Source organism: Ranitomeya variabilis, chromosome 1, assembly GCF_051348905.1.
Source record: "Ranitomeya variabilis isolate aRanVar5 chromosome 1, aRanVar5.hap1, whole genome shotgun sequence".
Lineage (NCBI taxonomy): Eukaryota > Metazoa > Chordata > Amphibia > Anura > Dendrobatidae > Ranitomeya > Ranitomeya variabilis.
This window is the reverse complement of record NC_135232.1, coordinates 379,082,390-379,107,861: the sequence shown is the minus strand read 5'-3', so window position 1 is coordinate 379,107,861 and position 25,472 is coordinate 379,082,390. Positions and strand designations below refer to the sequence as shown.

The window sequence follows — 25,472 nt, the reverse complement described above, 5'->3', positions numbered from 1 at the left end:
GTGCCATCAGAGCCTGAAGTGAGGCATAAATGTTCTTAACCTGAGCACCACCAGCATGAAGAGGCGTCTGAATTTAAAGTACGAGCTTCAGTGGAGTACACACCTGAAAAATCAAGAAAGATCTGAGGCTCCTCCTGTTCCCTCTTCTGCTGCGATCTTGGCCTATTCCTCCATCTCCCACTTGGCTCTCCAGAGCCAAAAGGGGATGTGACAGCACCACCACCACCAGCGTCACCGAGCATCTCTACACCATCCCATAAAAGTGTTCAGCTGTCCAACCCCCAAACACTGGAGAAAAGGAGATGTACCCTCGACACAGCCACAAGCCCTGGTCCTGAATGACAGTATATCAAAATTTCTGGCCTTTGAAATTTCTGGCTTTGAAATGCTGCCATTCTGGCAGGTGGAGACTGACAGTTTTAAAAAATTGACCGTGGTGGCTGTCTCACAGTATGTGCTGCCCAGCTGCCATTACTTTTCCAGGCGGACCATTCCTGCCCCACATAAACATGTTGCTGACCAAAATCAGGTGTGCAGTGCTCAACATCATCAGTGGCAATGTCCACATAACCACCGATACGTGGACCAGTAAGCATGGGCAGGAATGATATATCTCCCTAACTGCCCATTTGGTAAATGTAGTGGAGGCAGGACCTGAGTCGGAAGGCATTCTGGCGCATGTCCTACCACCACCGAGGATTGCTGATGTTTCACTGTCCATGTTGTCTCCTCCTCCGCTTCCACCACTGCCTCCTTATCCTGTAAGCATAACACCCGCACAGCCAGGGGGAAATGACAGCAGGCTGTTCTGAAACTCCTCTCGCACTGTGCAGGAGCTGTGGACAGGGATCAATCAACAGACCGATGAGTGGTTGGTGTCTCTGAACCTCGAGCCCAGCCTGATGGTGTGCAAAATGTCGTAGTAGCTCTGGGCCTAGCCGGCTTGACACATATCCCTTGCCCGTTGCATATGCTGAATTTGGTGGTGCTTACAAATTATCCCGATATGTCAGAGATTCTGCATAAAGTATTGGCCGTCTGTGCATACTTTCGGCGTTATCACCCTGCTGCTGCTCACCTGTTTGCGCTGCATTGTCACTTCTGCCTTCCTGCACACTGGCTGATCATATGCAACATACCAATTAGGTGGAACTCCACCTTGCATATGCTGGAGAGACTATGCGAGCAGCAGCAGGCAATAGTGGAGTTTTAGCTGCAGCACACACAGTTGAGTCGCTCTGCGGAACAACTCCACTTCACGACCAACAAGTGGGTCCCATGCGGGACATGTGTGCCGTACTGCGCTGCTTCAACTATTACACCAACATCGCCAGCGGTTATGCCAACATCATCAGCATTACTATCCCATTTCTATGCCTCCTTGAAAAAATGCTTCAGGCGATGCTGGATGAGGTGGTCCACACATGGTTTGGAGGGTGGGCTCCTGTACCAACAGCAGCCTTGCACACAACTGTCTAGCCAGTGGACAGTTTTTGAGGAGGAGGAACTGTGTTCACAGTAGGGTGATACTCAAAGCTGCTCACGGCCATCACTGGAGCATGGCTGGGAGGAGACAGAGGACACAGATGATAGACCTCCCACTGAGGACAGCTTGTCATTTCCTCTGGGCAGTCTGGCACACATGAGCTAATACATGCTGATGTGCCTGCGCAATGACTGTCGAGTTACCCGGATTGTTACTATTGCCGATTACTGGGTGGCCACCCTGCTGGATCCCCGGTACAAGGACAATGAACCATCCTTACAATAAAGGGAGATCGGAAAATGCGGAAATACAAGCACACACTGGTAGACGCATTACTGACGGCGTTCCCACCTGACGGGGTCTTAGTGGAAACACAAGGCAGAGGAGGAGGAAGTCGCCAACACCACTGGGACACTGGCACCACCTTGGAAGGGAGGGTCAGCCTGGCCAAAATGTTGAAAACCTTCCTCAGCATGTTGCAACATTCTGCACCACCATCTTATATGGTTCTAGTTACCAGGAGGCAGTATTTTAACAACATGGTGGAAGAGTATGTGTCCACATGTCTCGACATACTGAGCGATGAGTTTGCCCCATTTAACTCCTGGGTCTCCAAACTGAACACACGGCCTGAGCATGCCCTTTACACCTTGGAGGTGCTGGCCCGCCCTGCACCAAGTGTTCTGTAGGAACGTGTGTTTGCATCTGCCTGTTCACAGCCAACATGGCAAGCTCACATTGATTAAAATGAACCATGTGTGGATCTCACAGGACTTGTCCGTACTTTTGGCTGCCTAGAAAAGTATACCATCCACACCCAGCCACGGTTAAACTCCACAGCAAATTGTTAGATTTGCCATTCCCAATGTTAAAAAAACAAACAAAACAAAAACAGTGTAGTCTACCTCCTTGTTTGCCTTTTCCACCTTCACCACCACGTCCACCTCCTCCTCAACCCTCTCCTCCAGTTGGACCTCCGCCTCCTGATTCAAGATTATTATTTTTTTGTTCAATGCTATTTTAAGTAATTTTCCTAAACAAAAACCAAAAAAACACAGATACAGTTTTGGCTACCTCCTTCACTTGGACCTCTGCCTCATGGTGCAAGATTATTATTATTTTTTTTACTCTATTTTAAGTAATTTCCCTATCCACATTTGTTTGCTGTGCAATTGTCATGTTCTTAAACCCATTTTGCTTCCTTTTGCAGCCCTCTACTCCTTACTACCACCATTTTGCAGCACAAAACTTCGGGTCCCCTTTGGCTTTTATGGAGTTTGGGGTCAAATTCAAAGGCAACCAAACTTTGACCTACAGTTCGACTGAACTTTTATTACTCAGATCGCTGGTATAATGCATTGCACATACATATCAATACTGCACTGACAGAAGCATCCAAGACTATGCTTCTGGCATTGTCTAAACAATCTACTGTACCTGGCAGAGCCAGAGGTCGTCATGACAACGATCAGGCCCTCACAATGATGTTGTGGGGGTGCCAATCGGAGTGGGGAGGGAGTTCCTTCCCTCTCCTAGCCTCCTAAATGTTGTGATCGATATCTATTGTGGCATTTAGAGGGTTAAACAGCCAGGGGCAAGGCAGGCACCGTTCCTGGCAGTGACAGCTGGGGCTCACAGCTGCCGGATGCAAACCCTTATCCGACCATGACCATGTGATTCATGCTAGTGGTAAATTTTGGTTGATATGATTTGCGTATATTTATTAAAATATCGAAAACTCGACAAAAAAATTAAGATTTCGCAATTTTCAAACTTAAAATTCTTATGCCCTTAAATCAGAGACGAATGTCAGGCAAAATAATCCTCAAAAGTCCTCAAAAACACATTCAAGAAGTGTATTAACCCTTCAGGTGCTTTACAGGAATTAATGGAATGTGGAAGGGAAAAAGGAACATTTTACTTTTTTCACAAAAACTTTGCTTTAGCCCACAATTTCATACTTTCACAAGGGTAACATGAGAAAATGGACCCTATAAGTTGTTGTGCAATTTCTCCTGAGTACGCAGATACCCCATATGTGGGGGAAAACTACTATTTGGGTGCACAGCAGGGCTCAGGAACGGCGCTGTTTGACGTTTTGAACATAAAAATGACTGGAATCATTAGCAGATGCCATGTCACTTTTGGAAAGTCCCTGATGTGCATAAAGAGGGGAAAAAAACACAAATGACCCCATTTTGGAAACTACACTCCTCAAGAATTTTATCCAGGGGTATAGTGAGGATTTTTAACCCAATCTTACTACACAGAATTTGATAACATGAGGTTGTCATATTGAATATGTTATCATTAGTGTTGTTAGTTTGGATCAGGTGCTCAGGTATGCACTTAGTATCTTGAGCGACCCCGATGCAAACTCGAGTAGCAAGCACTTGCGCTCAACACTAGTTGTCATATCGTCATAATTTTTTTTTACTTTTGAAAAATCCTTAACCCCAATGCTAACCCTAACCCTAGCCTAAGTCTAACCCTAGCATAACCTCAAACATAACCTAACCTCAACCCTAACACTAGACTAATCCCAAACCTAACCCTAATGGTAAAGAATGAAAGAAATAAAAATTAAAAAAAAATGTAATCTGACTAAGGGGATGACACAGGAATGGGGGTGCATACTAATTATTGGCTTTTGATCACTGTGATAGAGTCTATCAAAGTGAAAATGAACCAGTAGGAAAAATCCCTGCTGTTACCAGGTGCCAGCTGGCAATTCTCGGCAGGCGCACTGCGCATGCCCCACTTTTTTTTTTTCAGGAAGAGTTGGCGGAGGTACCGGGGGTGACTTGAGGACCTAATTTCTCTCTCCTCTGACATGCATATCATGTCAGAAGAGAGAGAGGAATGTTTTTAAGAGCAGGCACATTCTTTTTTCTTTTCTATGTGATCGCCGTTATTAATTATTAATTGAATAACAGCCTCATATGATCTTCCATCCTGGCCCCATATGATCTCCCATCCTGGCCTCATGTGTCTCCATCCTGCCCCCAGGACCCATATATCCTCCAACCTGCCCCTAGGCCCCATCTGTCCTCCCATCCTGCCGCCAAGTCCCATATGATCTCCCATCCTGGCCCCATACAGAAACCCTCAAAGTTTCTCCTTAACTGGCCGTGGTCCAGTGGCGTCTTCTTCCTCATCCATATGAGGTGCGAACACACCAGCACATGGCAATGAAGTCATAGGCCGGTGATGTGCATGTCGACATAAGCTGCCGGCCTCTGACGGCAATAGATTTTAACTGAGCGTTAGTCCAAGGATGCACATTCAGTTACTGAATTGTCTGAATCCTGCCCCTCCTTGCTTCTGCTCATTCAGCCCTATATGCCAGTAAGGGCAGTAATGCCCTGATGGCGGCCCTGAATGCTGTTATGTAGTGTTTTCCAAGGTGACAGGTTCTCTTGAAGAAAGATCTGCTCAGTGTTTCAAACAGAGCATTTCAGAGCCCATTTTTTTTGGGGTGATATAGGTGATAACTTCCCGAGATGAGATGGATAATTGATAAGACTATTTTGGAGCAGGTGATATGTAGCTATCTGCAATGATATTAATAAAATAGTGGAATGTATTGGTTTAGCATCAGAGAGTTCAAAAAACATTTCCTAATGTGTTGCAAATCAGCTCTCCATTCTAATCTGAAATAAGCTGCCACACATTTCAGAATATTATTGTGATGATAAATGCAGTGGTGATGGAATGTTACACATACCTTCTCCTCTTCTTACATTCCTCGTATGGAACAGTTAGAAAATACCTTAGGTCAAATACATCATCCAAATTCCTAAAACAATACATCATGGATTATTTTCACATATAAATTTTTTTTAAATAATTTTAAATTCTTATCACACATGGCAGCATATTACTTTCATTTATATAAACTGTACCTATAATTTTCATTTTTATTACATAAATCAATAGAACATGGGAAAATAAGCAACTTTGTAATATATCTTATCAGAAAAATTTGCTTCTTTCTCCTCCTGGACTGATCGTTCACTCTTACTTCATGGATAAAATCTTTATTCAGTGAAGACAAACTTTCCCATTACGGAGATAGGGGATAACAGCTGATGCTCATAAAGTTCTATGGAGGGGTGTGTGAAGAAAGAGGAGGATCAAGAGGCAGACACAGACATCCCGCTGCAAGTTCTCCTGAATCTACAGTTACACTTTAAAATAATATGTGACCTAAAAAGATATCAAAAGCATCTAGTATCTCATTAAAATACTTCAGTCTCTTCCTGAAACCACAAGTGTCTATTGGCTTTATCCAGTAGTCCCAATGAATGGAGTGGAGGTTGACTACTCAAGTCCATGTTCTGCACGTTCTGGTTCAAGAGATCCCTGCAGGTCCCAGCAGTAAGTTGTTCGCTATCCAATAGATAGGATAATGTATCATTTTGAGTTTAATACTTTACAGGGGTTGTCCTGAGTTAGCCTAAGTTCACACTAGGCGTTTTTGCTGCTTTTTTATGCTAATTTTTGTTGCATTTTGCTGCCAAGAGTGCAGGTTTTGCTGCAGAAAAACAGCAGCAAAAAAGCCTAGTATGAACTTAGCCTAACTCAGGACAACCCCTGTAAAGTATTAAACTTAAAATAATACATTATCTCCTATCTAGTGGATAATGGATTCACCAGTAGTCTGCAGCCATATAGAGTGACCCCAGCGTTCTACCCTAAGGTCGGACAACCCCTATAAGTTTTAGAAATTAGGTGTACAAGAGCTTCTCACAAAATTAGAATACCATCAAAAAGTTAATTTATTTCAGTTCTTCAATACAAAAAGTTAAACTCATATATTATATAGGGTCATTACAAACAGAGTGATCTATTTCAAGTGTTTATTTCTGTTAAAGTTGAGGATTATGGCTTTACAGCCAATGAAAACCCAAACGTCATTATCTCAGTAAATTAGAATACTTTATAACACCAGCTTGAAAAATTATTTTAAAATCCGAAATGTTGGCCTACTGAAATGTATGTTCAGTAAATGCACTCAGTACTTGGTCAGGGCTCCTTTTGCATCAATTACTGCATCAATGCGGCGTGGTATGGAGGCGATCAGCCTGTGGCACTGCTGAGGTGTTATGGAAGCCCAGGTTGCTTTGATAGCAGCCTTCAGCTTGTCTGCATTGTTGGGTCTGGTGTCTCTCATCTTCCTCTTTACAATACCCCATAGATTCTCTGTGGGGTTATTGTCAGGCGAGTTTGCTGGCCAATCAAACACAGTGATACTGTTGTTTTTAAACCAGGAATTGGTACTTTTGTCAGTGGGGACAGGTGCCAAGTCCTGCTGGAGAATGAAATTTACATCCTCAAAAAGCTTGTCGGCAGAGGGAAGCATGATGTGCTGTAAAATTTACTGGTAGACGACTGCCCTGACTTTGGTCTACTGCAGATGATATGGCTCCCCAAACTATCACTGATTGTGAAAACTTCACACTAGACCTCAAGCAGCTTGGATTGTGGCCTCTCCACTCTTCCTCCAGACTCTGGGACCTTGATTTCCAAATAAAATGCAAAATGACTCATCTGAAAACAACACCTTGGACCACTGAGCAACAGTCCAGTTATTTTTCTCCTCAGCCCAAGTAAGACGCTTCTGGCGTTATCTATTGGTCATAAGCTTGACACAAGGAATGCGACACTTGTAGCCCATGTCCTAGATACATCTGTGTGTGGTGGCTCTTGAAGCAATGACTCCAGCAGCAGTCCACTCCTTGTGAATCTCCCCAAAATTTTTGAATGGCCTTTTCCTAACAATCCTTTCAAGGCTGCGGTTATCCCATCTTTTTCTACCACCCTTTTTCCTTCCACTCAACTTTCCATTAATATGCTTTGATACAGGACTCTGTGAGCAGCCAGCTTCTTTAGCAATTACCCTTTGTGGCTTATCCTCCTTGTGGAGTGTGTCAATGACTGCCTCCTGGACATCTGTCAAGTCAGCAGTCTTCCCCATGATTGTGCAGCCTACTGAAACTGACTAAGGGGCCCTTTTAAATGCTTAGGAAGCCTTTGTAGGTGTTTTTTGCTAATTATTCTAACTTATTGAGATAATGACTTTTGGGTTTTCATTGGCTGTAAGCCATAATCATCAATATTAACAGAAATAAACACTTGAAACAGATCACTCTGTAATGACTCTATATGAGTTTCACTTTTTGTATTAAAGAACTGAAATAAATTAATTTTTTGATAATCTAATTTTGTGAGAAGCACCTCTTTGTCTACAAAAGAAAATGTATAAAAACTGTGTTTTCTTTATTTGCCAAAATCTTCATTGAACAGCCATATCGAAAATGCACAATTCCTTCCTGTATGAACTGTGTAGACAGTGCAACATGGTGTTGAGTTTATAGCTGTTGCAATGAATTGTAGCTGATGGGGTTGTCTCCAGTTGTGTAGCAGGAGTGCACCATTCCTCAGCCTCCCAGCTTCCTGCTTGCCGAGGACGTGTGCTCCTGACTGACCGTGTGGACCAAGGGTATCTTTGCCCTACCAGCCCATTCTGTCTGTTGCTTTGCCCCTGCACTCATCCAATGCTGCATAGACAAAGAAGCCAGTCAGATCTGGCTAGCTTCCAAATTCTATAGCAAAGAAATTGCAAGCATGGCACTCCTTGCCTAGGAGACCAACCGCTTCTCGTAGATTCCGGAGGTTGCCAGTAACCCAGGCAATAAGCAGTAGACCATAAACCAGGTATTACTAGCCAGGAAAACTTACATACTTGTAGTGGTAAAGAAGAAAGCCTTCAATTATCAAAAACTGCACAGGTTTTTCACATTTTTCTTGTAATGTTTTTGGTTGTTTCTTTCCTTTATGCTGCATGGTCCATGAAAGTACATCTGACATCATTGCTTCCATTTGTAAGGCCTCGAGCACTACAAAGATAGTATATGTTTGCGTTACTCATTAGAATTTAATTCTTATATATATATTTGTATTATAGGATACAGTTGATTAAGGTCACAAAATAATCAAACCATTATGTCCATAAGTTTTAGCCACGGTTGTTATTGATCTTTTACCACTGTTACCTAATTAGATTAAACATGGCCCCCAATACACAATGTGCAACCAGTAACTCCTGGAGTGAAGCTTGTCCGTATGTCTTTCTCCATTCTTGTCCACAATATTTTCATTCTTCTTTTTGGCATGTCTCGACTCGATAAAATTTTCATTTTTACATTGCCTGTGAGGGATAATTATACACTGAAAAGAGGCACATATTTAACTATTCTGGATGCCTACATACAGTGCCTTGCGAAAGTATTTGGCTCCCTAGAACTTTTCAACCTTTTCCCACATATCATGCTTCAAACATAAAGATACCAAATGTAAATTTTTGGTGAAGAATCAACAACAAGTGGAACACAATTGTGAAGTTGAACGAAATTTATTGGTTATTTTAAATTTTTGTGGAAATTCAAAACTGATAAGTGGGGCGTGCAATATTATTCGGCCCCTTTAGCTTAATACTTTGTTGCACCACCTTTTGCTGCAATTACAGCTGCAAGTCGCTTGGGGTATGTCTCTATCAGTTTTGTACATCGAGAGACTGAAATTCTTGCCCATTCTTCCTTGGCAAACAGCTCGAGCTCAGTGAGGTTTGATGGAGATCGTTTGTGAACCGCAGTTTTCAGCTCTTTCCACAGATTCTCGATTGGATTGAGGTATTCTGTACACCTACATTTTTGCATATTTATGCTAATGTGTAATGTATGAATTCATTTTGCCATCTACTCTTTTAAGAGGTTATAGAAATATACAAATGTTGGAACAGTTTGGATATTCTTGTCTCTACGTGCATCTAACGTTTAGAAAACTGTCATCCTATCGATTTTACTTAAGAGCTTCCAATGTACCGTAAATCATTAAGCCATAAACGACTACAATCCTTATATCTACTTTCTAGCTGCTTAATCCTGGGACAGCTGCAATATAAATATAATTGCACATCTTCATTTGAAGATCATTGCAGACCGAAACCTCAAAAGTATATATTTAACCCCTTCACCGCATTGGGTTTTTCCGTTTGAGTTTCCATTTTTTGCTCCTCTTCTTCCCACAGCCATAACTTTTAAATTTTTCCTTCAATATGGCCATGTGAGGGCTTGATTTTTTGCGCGACGAGTTTTATTTTGGAACAGTACCACTGATTTTACCATATCGTGTACTGGAAAACGGGAGAACAATTGCGGTGAAATTGCAAAAAACGTGCAATTTCACAATTGTTTTTTGTTTTGCTTTTGTTGTTGCCATGTACGCTAAAAATGACCTTCCATTATGATTCTCCAGGGCATTACCAGTTTGTAGCTACCAAACATGTCTAGGTTCTTTTTTAAGTGGTGTAAAAAAATCCACAGTTTCTTTAAAAAAAAACCGATGGGTTGGCATAACCACCAGAGGTCTCCTGCAAACGTCTATGGTTATCATAGCCAGATTGCTATAAGCGCTGACGGTGGTCGGTGCTCATAGCAAGTGAGTAATTCTGCTATATACAGGCAATCTGATTATCGCCTGTATGTAGCAGAAACGATCAAGTAATGGCAGCTTCTAGTCTCTCATGGAGAATATTGGAGCATGCCAAAAGTGATAAAAAAAGTTTTTAAAAATATTAAAAAAATAAAAATAAATAAAAGTTCAAATCACCCCCCTTTCGCCCCATTCAAAATAAAAGAATTAAAAAAAAATCAAACATACAGATATTTGGTATCGCCGCGTTCAGAATAGCCTGATCTATCAAGCTATAAAAAGAATTAATCTGATTGGTAAAAGGCGTAGCGGAAAAAAAAAAGTAAAAATGCCAAAATTACATTTTTTTTTGTTTGCCACATCATTCCTTTAAATCGGGTGATCAAAAGATCATATCTGCTCCAAAATGGTATCAATAAAAACGTCAGCTTGGCACACAAACAATAAGCCCTCACCCAACCCGAGATCATGAAAATTAGAGACGCTACGGGTATCGGAATATCACAAAGGTACCCAGAATATTTAGTTTGGTAGGATTAGAGCACTGCTGTTTACCCCTCTTATTACTGCTATTCTGCACCTCCAGCATATATGATGATCAGGGACATATGTTCTGTAGGTCTGATAATTAGCAGATCACATAGATCCTTTCTATATGATTATCACTATCAGCATTCTTACATAGATCAGAGCAATAATAATGACAGATAATCCAAACCTTTATATGTATACACAGTCTATGTATGGATATGACAATTAAGCGTACTTCATTTATGAGCGCACATGGTGATAACACAAGTTCTTACCATCAAACTGTTTAAATCCTCTTTCATCTGTTGCAACTTCTTCCTCTGGCTAAACTCCAAATGATAAAAATGTAACAGTCACATAATGACATGTCCATAAAAAAAGAGTAAGAATATAAAATTCAGAGTAAAAAAAAGCACAAACAGTATGATGAAGTTTAAATAAGTGCAAAGAAAAAAATTATTATTTTGAAAATGTTTTCTTTAGTAAACATATGAGAATTTTGTCTGTAAAGGTACCGTCACATTAAGCGACGCTGCAGCAATATCGACAACGATGCCGATCGCTGCAGCGTCGCTGTGTGGTCGCTGGAGAGCTGTCACACAGACCGCTCTCCAGCGACCAACGATGCCGAAGTCCCCGGGTAACCAGGGTAAACATCGGGTTACTAAGTGCAGGGCCGCGCTTAGTAACCCGATATTTACCCTGGTTACCATTGTAAATGTAAAAAAAAAACACTACATACTCACCTTCTGATGTCCGTCAGGTCCCCGGCCATCTGCTTCCCGCACTGACTGTGAGCGCCGGCCGGCCGTAAAGTAAAAGCAGAGCACAGCGGTGACGTCACCGCTGTGCTGTGCTTTACGGCCGGCCGGCGCTCACAGTCAGTGCGGGAAGCAGACGGCCAGGGACCTGACGGACATCAGAAGGTGAGTATGTAGTGTTTTTTTTTTTACATTTACAATCGTAACCAGGGTAAATATCGGGTTACTAAGCACGGCCCTGCACTTATAAACCCGATATTTACCCTGGTTACCATTGTAAAACATTGCTGGCATCGTTGCTTTTGCTGTCAAACATGACGATACACACTGATCTGACGACCAAATAAAGTTCTGGACTTTCAGCAACGACCAGCGATATCACAGCGGGATCCAGATCGCTGCTGCGTGTCAAACACAACGATATCGCTATCCAGGATGCTGCAACGTCACGGATCGCTATCGTTATCGTTGCAAAGTTGTTTAGTGTGAAGGTACCTCAAGAATAGCGACAGCTTTTTACATAAAGGAGTAGGATTGCTTTCTACGCAGCCCCTGATTTAAAGGGACTCTGTCAGCACACAATGTCTGTTCAAAATAAATCCCACTGCTCGGTGCTTCATGGCGGGGCCAATCAGTTATATACACCTTCCCACCTGCTTGGTTTCCTATCTCCTCCCTTCTCTGGTTTCATGAGGCCAGAGCTGTCAATCAAACAAGAGGGTGGTGAAGAGAGAGAGAGAGAAAACAAGCAAATGGGAAGGTGTATATTAGGCTACTTTCACACTAGCGTTTTTTGGCATACGTCGCAATGCGTCGTTTTGGCGAAAAAACGCATCCTGCAAAGTCGTCTGCAGGATGCGTTTTTTCCCCATAGACTAACATTAGTGACGCATTGCGACGTATTGACACACATCGCAACCGTCGTGCGACGGTTGCGTCGTGTTGTGGCGGACCGCCGGCAGCAGAAAACGTTACATGTAACTTTTTTTGTGCCGACGGTCTGCCATTTCGGAACTCCGCCCCCACCTCCCCGCACCTCACAATGGGGCAGCGGATGCGTGGAAAAACAGCATCCGTTGCCCCCGTTGTGCGGCGCTTGCACAGTATGCGCCGGTACGTCGGGCCAACGCAGCGCGACGGCCCCGTACCGACGCTAGTGTGAAAGTAGCCTTAGGCTACTTTCACATTAGCGTTGGACGACGCACGACGAATTGCGTCGTTGCGACGTACCGACGCTAGCAGTGAATGCGCCGCACAACGGGGGCAGCGGATGCTGTTTTTCAACGCATCTGCTGCTTCATTGTGAGGTGTGGGAAGGCGGGGGCAGAGTTCCAGCCGCGCATGCGCGGTTGGAAAAGACGGGAACGACACACCAAAAAATGTTACAAGCAACATTTTTTGGTGGCGACGGTCCGACGCAACACGACCCAACTGTCGCACAACGGTTGCGACGTGTGGCAATGCGTCGCACTGCGTCGCTAATGCAAGTCAATGGAGAACAAACGCATCCTGCAAGCACTTTTGTAGGATGCGTTTTTTCTACAAAACGATGCATGGCGACGTGCTGTGCACGACACTAGTGTGAAAGTAGGCTAAAAGACTAGTTCCACCATGACGCACAGAACTTGGTTTGAACAGTCATTCCGTCGCTTTAAGGCTATGTGCACACGTTGCAGATTTGACTGTGGAATTTTCTGCGCAGATTCTGCATTTCTTGGCAGAAAACGCAGGTCAGAATCTGCGCCTTTTTTTGGTATATGCACACGTTGCAGATTTTTGTGCAGATTTCTTCCTTTTTTACCCCTGCAGATTTCTATTATGGAATGGGTGCAGAAACGCAGCAGATCTGCACAAAAGAATTGACATGGTCCTTTTTTGAATCTGCTGCATTTTCCGTGCAGATTTTTCCACACCATCAGCACAGCATTTTTTTTTGCCATTGATTTACATTGTACTGTAAATCACTTGCATATCTGCAGCGTTTCTGCGCGGAAAAAAAGCTGCAGTTCTGCAGGAAATCCGAAACATGTGCACATACCCTTAAGCAGTTTTCCAAAACAACAATATTCTTGGCCTATCCTTAGGGATAACCATCAATGTCAGATCTCACGGCAGCTGTCTATGAGAGGGTGAAGCCATACCCCAAGGGCTAAATCCCCTCTATTGTTTACCAGGGGGCTATACTTTTAATAGTGGCTTTGCCTGGTATTACAGCCTTCTTCTGTTGAAGTGACACAAATTTCAGACTAAAAAGTACACACTGGGATACACATTTTTATGGATGATTTTTTTTGTTATTAAATAAACATATAATATAACAAAATACTCTGATGTTGTGTAATAAAGTCCAAAGCATGTAGGTAAAGTTCATTAAAGGGGTATTCCCAAGGTTTGAAGTTATTCGCTATCCATGAGAGAGGGGATAGCTTCCCGATTGCTGAAGCTCGTAGCACTGAAATCTCCACTGATCCCATAAACAGGAGCTCTAAAGAGCCCCATGTAAATAGAGCGGAGGTCAAGCGTGCACACTGCGGATTCCATTTGTTAATAAGACCGCTAGATACAGCGGAGCGGAGTGCTCAGCCGGTCTGCAGCAGTCCCATAATAATGAATGGAGAGGCAGCATGCATGATCGACCTCCGCACTTCCCCAGCTCTCGAAATCAATAGACATCCCAGTCCGAAATAGGACCCCCAGCAATCAAGAAGTTATTCCCTATTCCACGGAGAGGGGATAGCTTCGAAACTTGAGAATTACCTTTTAGAGATTGTAATCCTCCAATATGGTTACTGTCATTGATACCTTGAAATAGTTATCCTGGCTGATCAGACTGCAGTTCGGAAGTGTTTTCAGAAGTTTATTGGCAAGTGTTGTTTTTCCACCATTTGTCACACTACCAAAATAAAAATGTAATATGTCAAAATCCACATATATAATAATAATAATAATAACAACAACAACATTATGGATAAAACAATAAAGGGAAGCAGAGAACATGACTATCCAGATCTGTTACAGCTTTTCAACTGGCTGTGTACAAAAATGGGAAGAAGATTGCCTGGATACACTGGAACAATGTCCAGTCTCTGAAAGGAAACAATATTCCCAAGAAGAGCAATTGAAACACAATATATTAAAGAATCCCTCCCAAGAATATTTTTCTACATCAATTGTGTGTGTATATATGTATGTATATAATGTAGTGTGGTGTATTAATATACTCGCCTAGTGGTGCTCTCGCCGGTATCCTGCGTCATTGTGCTCTGCTTCTCAGTAACTTCACCACTCTGCAGAATCTCTAGGTCACGCATAGTGCAGTGGCTTTTACAATGTAAGTCTATGTAGCATCAGGATGAGGTTCCATAGACTTACATTGTAAAAGAGACTTCCGGCTTCCGCACTGAGTGAGCCAGATGGTCTGAATTGCAGTGACGTCACTGAAAAACTAAGCAGAACGGGGCTGGACACTAGAGAAGGAGCTGTCAATCAGGCTAGGTGGAGGAAGAGTGTCTGTAAACTTTAAAAATTAAAATTATACAGCCATTCTAACATGGATGTTCATAGTAAGTACACCAGCCTCATCGTATCTTCCATATGTACCGTATATTACTGAATTTAATAATCTGATTGTGGCTGACTGAAATATATGGAAGAACAGACAGTTCTAACATGAGCTGTATAACTGTATAAATATGTTTGTGTCGATTACATATAATGCACGTGCCCTATGATAGACCCTGACCCTGCAGTATCTGGTGGCTCCATGCAGAAAGGAGAGTCAACCTTATGACACTGGCAAGATGGAGGGGTGATTAAGAATCCACATTTAGGCTATGTTCACACGGTGCGTTTTTTGGTGCGGATCCGGAGCGGAATTTCAGCTGCGGATCCGCATCCGTTTTCCATGTAGGTTACAGTACAATGTAACCCAATGGAAAACAAAATCCGCTGTGCCGACGATCCTTTTTTCCCCAGGAAAATCCGCGCGGATTTGCCTGCGGAAAAAAGAAGTACCATGTCAATTCTTTCTCCGGATTCCGCTGCGGGTTTCCAGCAGCACCAATAGGAAACTGCATTTGGAAACCCGCAGTGGAATCCGCAGAAGAAAAAGGATCAAAATCCGCAGCTAAAATCAGCGCTGAATTTTAGCTGCGGATTTTCAAAACAGGACAGGAAAAAAAACTGATGAAAAAACTGAACGTGTGAACGTAGCCTAATAGTATAGTATAAGAAACATTGAGATGTGATCTGCTATGTTATTGTAAGAACACTTACCCACCAATTCCAACAATGAACGTTTTCATGGCCTGCCCTTCTTTGTTTCTACTTCTGTGTTAAAACAATGCAAGAAGGTATTATATTTTACAGTTTAAAACATCAGAAAATAGTATGTTAAATATCATATTCAGAAATGTCACTTTCTGTTAAATAAATGTCAATAAGAACTCATTAAAAATAAACTTTTTTAAATAATCTAACACCAGGGGTGGTGCAAAGGTCACCCCAATCCAAAAATAGAAAAGTAACACTACAGATAACACAGTTCTACCTCTCAGCATACAAATAATGTAGTAGATGATACCTGCTGTCCCATGCATAACTATGGACACCATTTGCAGTGATACTGTCACATGGTAACATTGTGCTGCTTGATAGATGAAGTGTCATGATCTGCCAGGGTAATGACGAGTCTCCTGTAGTCCTGCAGCTCCTGAACCCAGTCCTGAATCCAATAATTTTGTCATGTCTTGTGACATTTCTTTTCCATGTGGTGCCATTGCTAACAGCATGGAAAACGGAAGATGTCAAGCAGTTCTATCAGCTGATAAAAGGCAGCAACCAGTGGGACCCAGCTATACCCATCTACTATTTGGAGAAGTCTGACCAAAAGTGGGTCTTCGTGGAAGAATTGTGACCAAAAACTATGACTTTGATATGGAAAGAATGGCAAGTTGCTAAACTATGCATGAAAATGTAGAAACAGAGTGCAGAAAAATGGAAGTGGGTGTTCTGGACTGATGAGTCAAAATGTAAGTATCTATGAATTTTTGCACCTTTCTTTCTTCATGTGTTCAATACTTTTTCCATGTGTCATCGGTCATTATTACACATAACTTAATTTATGGACATTTCATCATAAATATGCCGCAACCAGGTACTCCCCACAAGATTCCAGATAGAGGAGTGAAAGGAATTACCAGAAAAGTTGTCCAAGAGCCAAGGACCACCAGAGGAGAGATACAGAAAGACATAAAATCAGCAGGTACAATTGTTTCAATGAAAACTATAAGGAATGCACTCAACCTGCATGGCCTGCATGGACACTCACCATGAAAGACTCAATTGCTGAACATAAAGCATGTTCAAGGGCATTTAAAGTTTGCCCAACAACATTTAGACCAGCCTGTGAAATACTGAGAGTATATTGTCTGGTCAGATGAGACCAGAATTTAAGTTTTTGGATGCCATAATACACACCTTGTTTGGAGGCCAAAAGGCACTGCATATCACTCCAAAAACACCATACCAACTGTGAAGTTTTGAAGTTGGAACATCATATTGTGGGCCTGTTTTTTCAGCACACTGCACTGGCAAATTTCATTTAATTGAAGGAAGGATAAATTGACAGATGTACCAAGACATTCTTCATGAAAAAATCTGCTGCCATCTACCATGATGATGAAGATGAAACAAGAGAGAACATTTCAACAAGACCATAATCCCAAACACACAGCCAAGGAAACTATTAATTGGTTTCAGAGAGAGAAAATAAAGCTGCTAAAATGGCCCAGCCAAACACCTGACCTGAATCCAAGCGAAAATGTATGGAAGGAATTAAAGTTCAGAGTCCATAGAAGGAGCCCACAGAGCCTTCAGGATTTGAAGAGTGTGTGGAAGAATGGGCCAAAATCACACCTGAGCAATGCTTGTACAAAGTATTACTGAAATTTAATTAAGCATATTCAATACTTTTACCCTGTGTCATTTCTCATTATTACACATAACTTTATTTATGGACATCAATGGTTTGATTACTTTGCTGTGTGGATTGGTTGGGTTGTTGTCTGGTGAGAATTTCATGTCAATCGCATCTTTAGAAATATATTTACTTAGAAAATTGGTGATGTGTTCAATATTTAAAAAAATAAAAAATCTTATTGTATGATTGTTAAATAATTAAATTGCATTTTATTGCATGAAATAAGTATTTGGTCACCCATCTACCAGCAAGAATCCTGGCTCTCACACACATTTAAATTTTTCTTTAAGAAGTCCTCCTACTCTGCAGTCATTACCTGTATTTAATTGCACATGTTTCAACTCATTACCTGTATAAAGTACACCAGTCCACACACTCAATCGGTCACACTAAAACCTCTCCACCATGGCCAAAACCAAAGGAAAAAAATGGTAGATCTGCACATGGCTGGGATTTGCTACAGGACAATAGGCAAGCAGCTTGTTGAGATGGCAACAACTGTTGGCACAGTTATTAGAAAATGGAAGAAACACAAAATGACTCTCAATCTTTCTTGGCCTGGGACTCCATGTGATCTCACCTTGTGGGGTAAGGATTCTTCGGAGAAAAGTCAGCAATCAGCCCAGAACTACAGGGGAGGACCTGGTCAATGACTTGAAGAGAGCTTTGACCACAGTCTCAAACATTATCATTAGTAACACACTATGCCGTCATGTCTTAAAATCCTGCAGGGCACGCAAGGTCCCCCTGCTCATGCCAGCACATATCCAGGTCCATTTGATGCTCACAAATAGCTATCTGGATGATCCAGAGGCAGCATGGGAGAATGTCATATGGTCAGATGATACCAAAATATTTTTTTTGGTATCAACTCCACTCACCATATTTGGAGGAAGAAGAACAATGAGTACAACCCCAAGAACATCGTCCCAACCTTTAAGCATGGTGGGGGGAAACATCATACTTTAGGAGTGCTTTTCTGCAAAGGGGACAGGAGGACTGCACAATATTGAAGGGAGGATAGATGGGGTCATGTATCGCAAGATTTTGGCCAACAACCTCCTTCTCTCAGTAAGAACATTGAACATGAGTTGTGACTGGGTCTTCCAACATGACAGTGACCCCAAAGAAACAGCCATCGCAACTAAGATGTGGCACTGTAAGAAGCATTTCAAGGTCCTGGAGTGGCCTAGCCAGTCTCCAGGCCTGAACCTAATAGAAAAACTTTGGAGGGAGCTGAAACTCAATGTTGCCCAGCGACAGCACTGAAACCTGGAAGATCTGGAGAACATCTGCATGGAGGAGTGGGCCAAAATCCCTGCTGCAGTGTGTGCAAACTTGATCAAGAACTACAGGAAAAGTAGTTTGTTTATTACAAACAAAGATTTCTGTACCAAACATTAAGTTCTGTTTTTCTATTGTATCAAATACCTATTTCATGCAATAAAATGCAAATTAATTATGTGAAAATCATACAATGTGATTTTCTGATTTTTTTTTAAGATTCTGACTCTTGCTGTTGAAGTATACCTACGATAAAAATTACAGACCTCTCCATTCGTTGTAGGCTTGAAAACTTGCAAAATCGTCAGTGTATCAAATACTTACCGTATTTGTCCCACTGTATGTACCTTATGTGGGCAAGAAAAAAATATATATATATCCCGTATTTGGAGACCTTGGCCTTGGAGGATGTTCATTCAGTTGTTTAATTTTGTAGAAAAAAAGCAGATCACAGACATGGCACAAAACTAAAGTCATTTTCTGGCTTTAAGAAACACTAAAAGAAATCAAGAACAAAAAATGTGCCAGTCAGTAATTTAATTTTTTTAACCAAGCATAGGGAAAAAATTATGGAATCACTTAATTCTGAGAAAAAATTATGGAATCATGAAAAACAAGCAAACTAAAAAACACTCCAACACATCACTAGTATTTTGTTGCACCACCTCTGGCTTTTATAACAGCTTGCAGTCTCTGAGGCATGGACTTAATGAGTGTCCACTAGTCTTCATCAATCTGGCTCCAACTTTCTCTGATTGCTGTTGCCAGATCAGCTTTGCAGGTTGGAGCCTTGTCATGGACCATTTTCTTCAACTTCCAAGAAAGATTTTCAATTGGATTGAGATCTGGACTATTTGCAGGCCGTGACATTGACCTTATGTGTCTTTTTTCAAGGAATGTTTGCACAGTTTTTGCTCTATGGCAGGATGCATTATCATCTTGAAAAATGATTTCATCATCCCCAAACATCCTTTCAATTGATGGGATAAGAAAAGTGTCCAAAATATCAACATAAACTTGTGCATTTATTGAAAATGTAATGACAGCCATCTCCCCAGTGCCTTTACCTGACATGCAGCCCCATGTCATCAATGACTGTGGAAATTTGTATATTCTCTTCAGGCAGTCTTCTTTACAAATCTCATTGGAACGGCACCAAACAAAAGTTCCAGCATCATCACCTTGCCCAATGCAGATTCGCGATTCATCACTGAATATGACTTTCATCCAGTCATCCACAGTCCACGATTGCTTTTCCTTAGCCCATTGTAACCTTGCTTTTTTCTGTTTAGGTGTTAATGATGGCTTTCATTTAACTTTTCTGTATGTAAATCCCATTTCCTTTAGGCGGTTTCTTACAGTTCGGTCACAGACGTTGACTCCAGTTTCCTCCCATTAGTTCCTCATTTGTTTTGTTGTGTATTTCCTGTTTTGGAGACATATTGCTTTAAGTTTCCGGTCTTGACGCTTTGATGTCTTCCTTGGTTTACCAGTATGTTTGCTTTTAACAACTTTCCCATGTTGTTTGTATTTGGTCCAGATTTTAGACACAGCTGACTGTGAACAACCAACATCTTTTGCAACATTGTATAATGATTTACCCTCTTCTAAGAGTTTGATAATCCTCTCCTTTGTTTCAATTGACATTCTCGTGTTGGAGCCATGATTCATGTCAGTCCACTTGGTGCTACAGCTCTCCAAGGTGTGATCACTGCTTTTTAGATGCAGACTAAATTTTATATAAAATATTATTTTTGGGTATGAAAATTTACAGGGTGATTCCATAATTTTTTCCTCAGAATTGAGTGATTCCATAATTTTTTCCCTATGCTTGGTTAAAAAAAGTAACCATTAGTGACTACCACATTTTTTGTTCTTGATTTCTTTTAGTGTTTCTTAAAGCCAGAAAGTTGCCATTTGAAATGACTTTAGTTTTGTGCCATGTCTGTGATCTGCTTTTTTTCTACAAAATTAAACAACTGAATGAACATCCTCCAAGGCCGGTGATTCCATAATTTTTGCTAGGGGTTTTATATATCCACGTTTTATCTATACACTACAAATGTTCAGGGATTTCCATAGGCAGTACATCTACACGGCAGCCCAGTTCTGTCCAGGAACAAAAACAGCATCATTTCGGATATGAACTCCATAGTCTCATTGATGCGTTGTGTCAGGTCATTCAGATCCTGTAGATTTCTGGTTTGGGGCATATACACCGAGTCCTTTATATAGCCTCCGTAGCGTAACTACTGGGGGGGCAGAGGGGGTGGTCGCCAAGGGCCCCGCACTCTGAGGGGGCCCACCTGGAGCTACGCTACTGTAACTGTATCGGCATGCATATCACGCCCATACAGTTACATTCTGTGGCAGAGCAGGGAGAATAGATCTCACTGCACTGCCGCTATGGGGCCCCTGTGCCAGTAGTGGGCTCCCAGCCCATCATCGCAGGGTCAGCTCCCTCTCCCATTATCCCCATCAGCATCTGATGTCACCGACGCCGACACTGACAGCGGGCGCGATGACATCAGTATTCGGCGCCTGCAGTCGGAGATGAGCGGGAGCAGGGAGCAGCGCAGGAACCAGGAGGAAGAGAGGTATTTAGTTTATGGGGCTAAATTACACTACAGAGGATGGCTATGGGGTGCATTATACTACAGAGGGTGGCTATGTGGGTTCATCATTACATTATAAAGGATGCCTATGGGGGTGCATTATACTACAGAGGGTGGCTATGGGGTGAATTATACTACAGAGGGTCGCTGGGGGTGCATTACATTATAAATGATGCCTATGGGGGTGCATTACACTACAGACGGTGGTTATGGGGCTGCATTACACTACAGGGGCTGCCTATGGGGGTGTAGTACACTACAGAGGCTGCCTATGGGGGAGCATTACATTATAGAGGATGCCTATGGGGTGCATTAGACTACAGAGGCTGCCTATGGAGGTGCATTACATTATAGAGGCTGCCTATGAGGGAGCATTACACTATACAGACTGCCTATAGGGGTACATTACACTACAGATGCTGCCTATCGGGGTGCATTACACTACAGAGGCTGCCTATTGGGGTGCATTACATTATAGAGGCTGCCTGCGGGGGTGCATTATATTATAGAGGCTGCCTATGGGGATGCATTACACTACAGAGGCTGCCTATAGGGGTGCATTACGCTATAGAGTCTGCCTATGGGAAGTTCAGGATACTATAGAGTCTGCCTATTGGGAGTGCATTTTACAGTATAGAGTCTGTCTATGTGGAGTGCATTATACTATATGGAGCCCTATGGGGAGTGCATTATACTTGATCCCTTTTTCCTATAGATTGTAAGCTTGCGAGCAGGGCCCTCACTCCTATTGGTATCTATTTTGAACTGTGATTTTTGTTATGGTGTAATGTCTATTGTCTGTACAAATCCCCTCTATAATTTGTAAAGCGCTGCAGAAGATGTTGGCGCTATATAAATAAAATTATTATTATTATAATTATTATTATATAGAGTCTGCCTATGGGGAGTGCATTATACAATATGGAGGCCTATGGGGCGTGCATTATACTATAAGGAGGCCTATGGGGCATGCATTATACTATATGGAGGCCTATGGGGAGTGCATTATACTATATAGATTCTAGCTATGGAGAGAGCATTATACAATATGGAGACCTATGGGAAATACATTATACTATGTGGAGACCTATGGGTAGTGCATTATACTATATTGAGGACTATCTGGTGTATTATGCTATATAGAGGCTTTCTAGGGGGCCATCATACAGTGTGGAGATTACAGTGAGGGGGCCATCATACAGCATTGGAGCCATTAAACAGTTTAGGGATTCTAAGAGGTCAGTATATATACTGTGAGGGGACATTATATTGTGTATAAGAGAGCATCATACTGTGTATAGGTGAGCTGTACAGAGGGAGACTCGGGACATTATTAAATATAAAGTGGGCACTCATTGTTATAGGGGAACTCAGGTTACTGTGACCATCAAAGGGGCACACAGGGTATTATTACTTTTTGGGGGGCAAAATGTGGGGCACTGTTTTCTAGGGCATTTGCACCCGGCATTACTATATTATAGAGGGGTGCTTTAGAATTTAGAGGGCACAGAGTACCACACAACAGGTGCAGTAATGGGGACACATACGACAGCAGTATTGGGGTACCAGAAGGATAAGGAGGTTGGGAATAGATGGTGATATGCTTAAAATGTGAGATGTGAAATGTGTTTTTCTTGTAATCTCTTCAGCCAAGTCCTGGGTGGAAGAAGTTGTCATGTCGGTTTGGGCAAGATGGCGAGAAAAGTGAACAACTCCATCAGAAAGGACGTCAGCTGTAAGTCACCATCTATAACTGTGCTGTGATCTCTTATATGTTCTGTAGGGCTGGTATCTACCACTGACCATATGGCGGTAATATCAATATTGGTCGTTATATAGAGATTATTTTCAGTAACAGCGCGGTCATCTGCTGGGGTTCTCCTCCACTATTAGGGTGCGTCACCCAGTGATAATCAAGGTTACCTGGTTAGGGGCCCACTCAGAAGTTCCCACCGAACCAAAATCCTAGGATAGCCTTATAGAAAGAAGTCATAGGGTGTTAGATCTGGTGATCATGGAGGCTAGTGCAACATTGGTGAATTGGTCTGAGACAAAAATGGAGCTCACTATTGAACATTCGAAGTGTATAGATAATAATAATTTTATTTATACAGCGCCAACATATTCCGCAGTGCTTTACAATTATAGATGAAAAGACACAATATCCGTCCAAGTATTATAAATGCTTGTCATGTCATGTTCTACGGTGGCTATCATGTTTGGATCATCCTTTTTGAATCACTCTGTATATTACCTATAAAGTAGATAGCTCTGGGTCAGTCTGCCACATGGGAATATACCCTGTAGGATCTTCCCACTGAGGTGATGAGCTGCGCAGACACAGCTCTCGTTCTCCTATAGCCAGGCTGTAATGTCTACAGCAAGGAGCAGATACAATACACAAATACATTCAGAGAAGTCGGATAATTGCCGTAATGATTAGTATCACGCCTCGCCTTATTTCATACACTATTCCTATGTCGTGTTGTGTAAATATGTGACTCTTCGAATACCATGCTTGATTAAGACAGCTAAGTAGTCTCGTAAGCTTGTATCAAGCACTGAGGACTCTCTATTTAGGAGTACATTTTATTTTGGGTAAATATATAGGAAGTTGTAACATTCACTTTTGAATGCAGCTGAAATAGTGTAGCCTACTATAGAGAATACATTGCATATGCCCCCTGCTTACCTTGTGTAGGGCCATGGAGAACGCCTCCTGTCTGCTCAGTGGAAGTGGGCAGGAGGAGCTCACATGGCTGTCCTAGTCACACATCATGTGCTCATGTAGCTGATGGGTGGAGATTCACTACAGAAAGGGAAAATGGCCCTATAGATAGAAAAAAAGGGAGACAAATTACACTGTCACAGGAGCGTATAACTCGGGCGAGTGCTATGTGATGTTTTATCGGACATCACTCTGACACACGTGACATAATCATCCCACATTTCTGGAGGAGATTGGGATAGATTGTCTTACATGGTCGTGAGACTCCAGTCTTAAGGTACCGTCACATTAAGCGACGCTGCAGCGATAGCGACAGCGATGCCGATCGCTGCAGCGTCGCTGTTTGGTCGCTGGAGAGCTGTCACACAGACCGCTCTCCAGCGACCAACGATGCCGAGGTCCCCGGGTAACCAGGGTAAACATCGGGTTACTAAGCGCAGGGCTGCGCTTAGTAACCCGATGTTTACCCTGGTTACCAGCGTAAAAGTAAAAAAAACAAACAGTACATACTCACCCAGCGTCCCCCAGCTTCTGCTTCCTGACACTGACTGAGCTCCGGCCCTAACAGCACAGCGGCTTTCACTTTCACTTTAGGGCCGGCGCTCAGTCAGTGTCAGGAAGCAGACGCTGGGGGAGGTATGACGCTGGGTGAGTATGTACTGTTTGTTTTTTTTTACTTTTACGCTGGTAACCAGGGTAAACATCGGGTTACTAAGCGCGGCCCTGCGCTTGGTAACCCGATGTTTACCCTGGTTACCAGTGTAAAACATCGCTGGTATCGTTGCTTTTGGTGTCAAACACAACGATACACAGCGATCGGACGACCAAATAAAGTTCTGGACTTTATTCAGCGACCAGCGACATCACAGCAGGATCCTGATCGCTGCTGCGTGTCAAACTAAACGATATCGCTAGCGAGGACGCTGCAACGTCACGGATCGCTAGCGATATCGTTTAGTGTGACGGTACCTTTAGTTTCACTGACGTCTGGAGGGGAAAAGGACTGTGGAATATAAAGAGATGACACCAGGCAAATAACAGCTTCATGATATAGTACAATTATCGGCAGCTTCTTATTAGGTGGACTTATAATATGTATGACCAAACATGCTTTCTAAGTGCTTTCTAAGATTGTAGAAGATTTTGTAGGATTTATTCCACACACTTTTTATTTGAGGCATCCTATTTTATTTAATTTTTTTTACTCCTGGATTGTGAGTAGCTTCTGTACACTACAGCTCACTCTCTAACTTCCCCTATACATTATCCCCTGCATTTGTCTGCGAATTGAGATACTGATTTGGCTCTTATACTTAAGTCATATTGCAAGACTCGTTAAAGGGTTGATTGTGACTTGTAGGATCGCTACTTCCAACAGGTGGAGCTATAGAGTTCAAGTCCTCTTTTTCTCTGAAGAAGCAATTAGGTTTAGGTCAGGGTCCTGGCTGGGCCAGTCAAGAATCGCCACAGAGTTGTTCTGAAGCCACACCTTTGTTATTTTAGCTGTGTGCTTAGGGTAATTGTCTTGTTGGAAGGTGAACCTTCGGCCAAGTCTGAGGTCCAGAGCTCTCTGGAAGAGGTTTTCATCCAG

General features: G+C 42.3%; 1 protein-coding gene across 1 annotated transcript in view; it reads right to left on the bottom strand.

The window, feature by feature from the left end:
* NMRK1 (nicotinamide riboside kinase 1) overlaps positions 1-24,257 on the bottom strand; it is a 31,225-nt gene extending 6,968 nt beyond the window's left edge. The window contains exons 1-7 of the mRNA XM_077280940.1: positions 24,134-24,257; positions 23,846-23,983; positions 15,550-15,603; positions 14,077-14,167; positions 10,789-10,837; positions 8,235-8,388; positions 5,214-5,285 (exon numbers count right to left, since the gene is read on the bottom strand). Of these exons, the coding sequence (XP_077137055.1) occupies positions 5,214-5,285; positions 8,235-8,388; positions 10,789-10,837; positions 14,077-14,167; positions 15,550-15,578 (395 nt within the window). The 5' untranslated portion in view covers positions 15,579-15,603; positions 23,846-23,983; positions 24,134-24,257. The remainder of the gene's footprint in view (positions 1-5,213; positions 5,286-8,234; positions 8,389-10,788; positions 10,838-14,076; positions 14,168-15,549; positions 15,604-23,845; positions 23,984-24,133) is intronic.
* Positions 24,258-25,472: the final 1,215 nt, after the last annotated feature.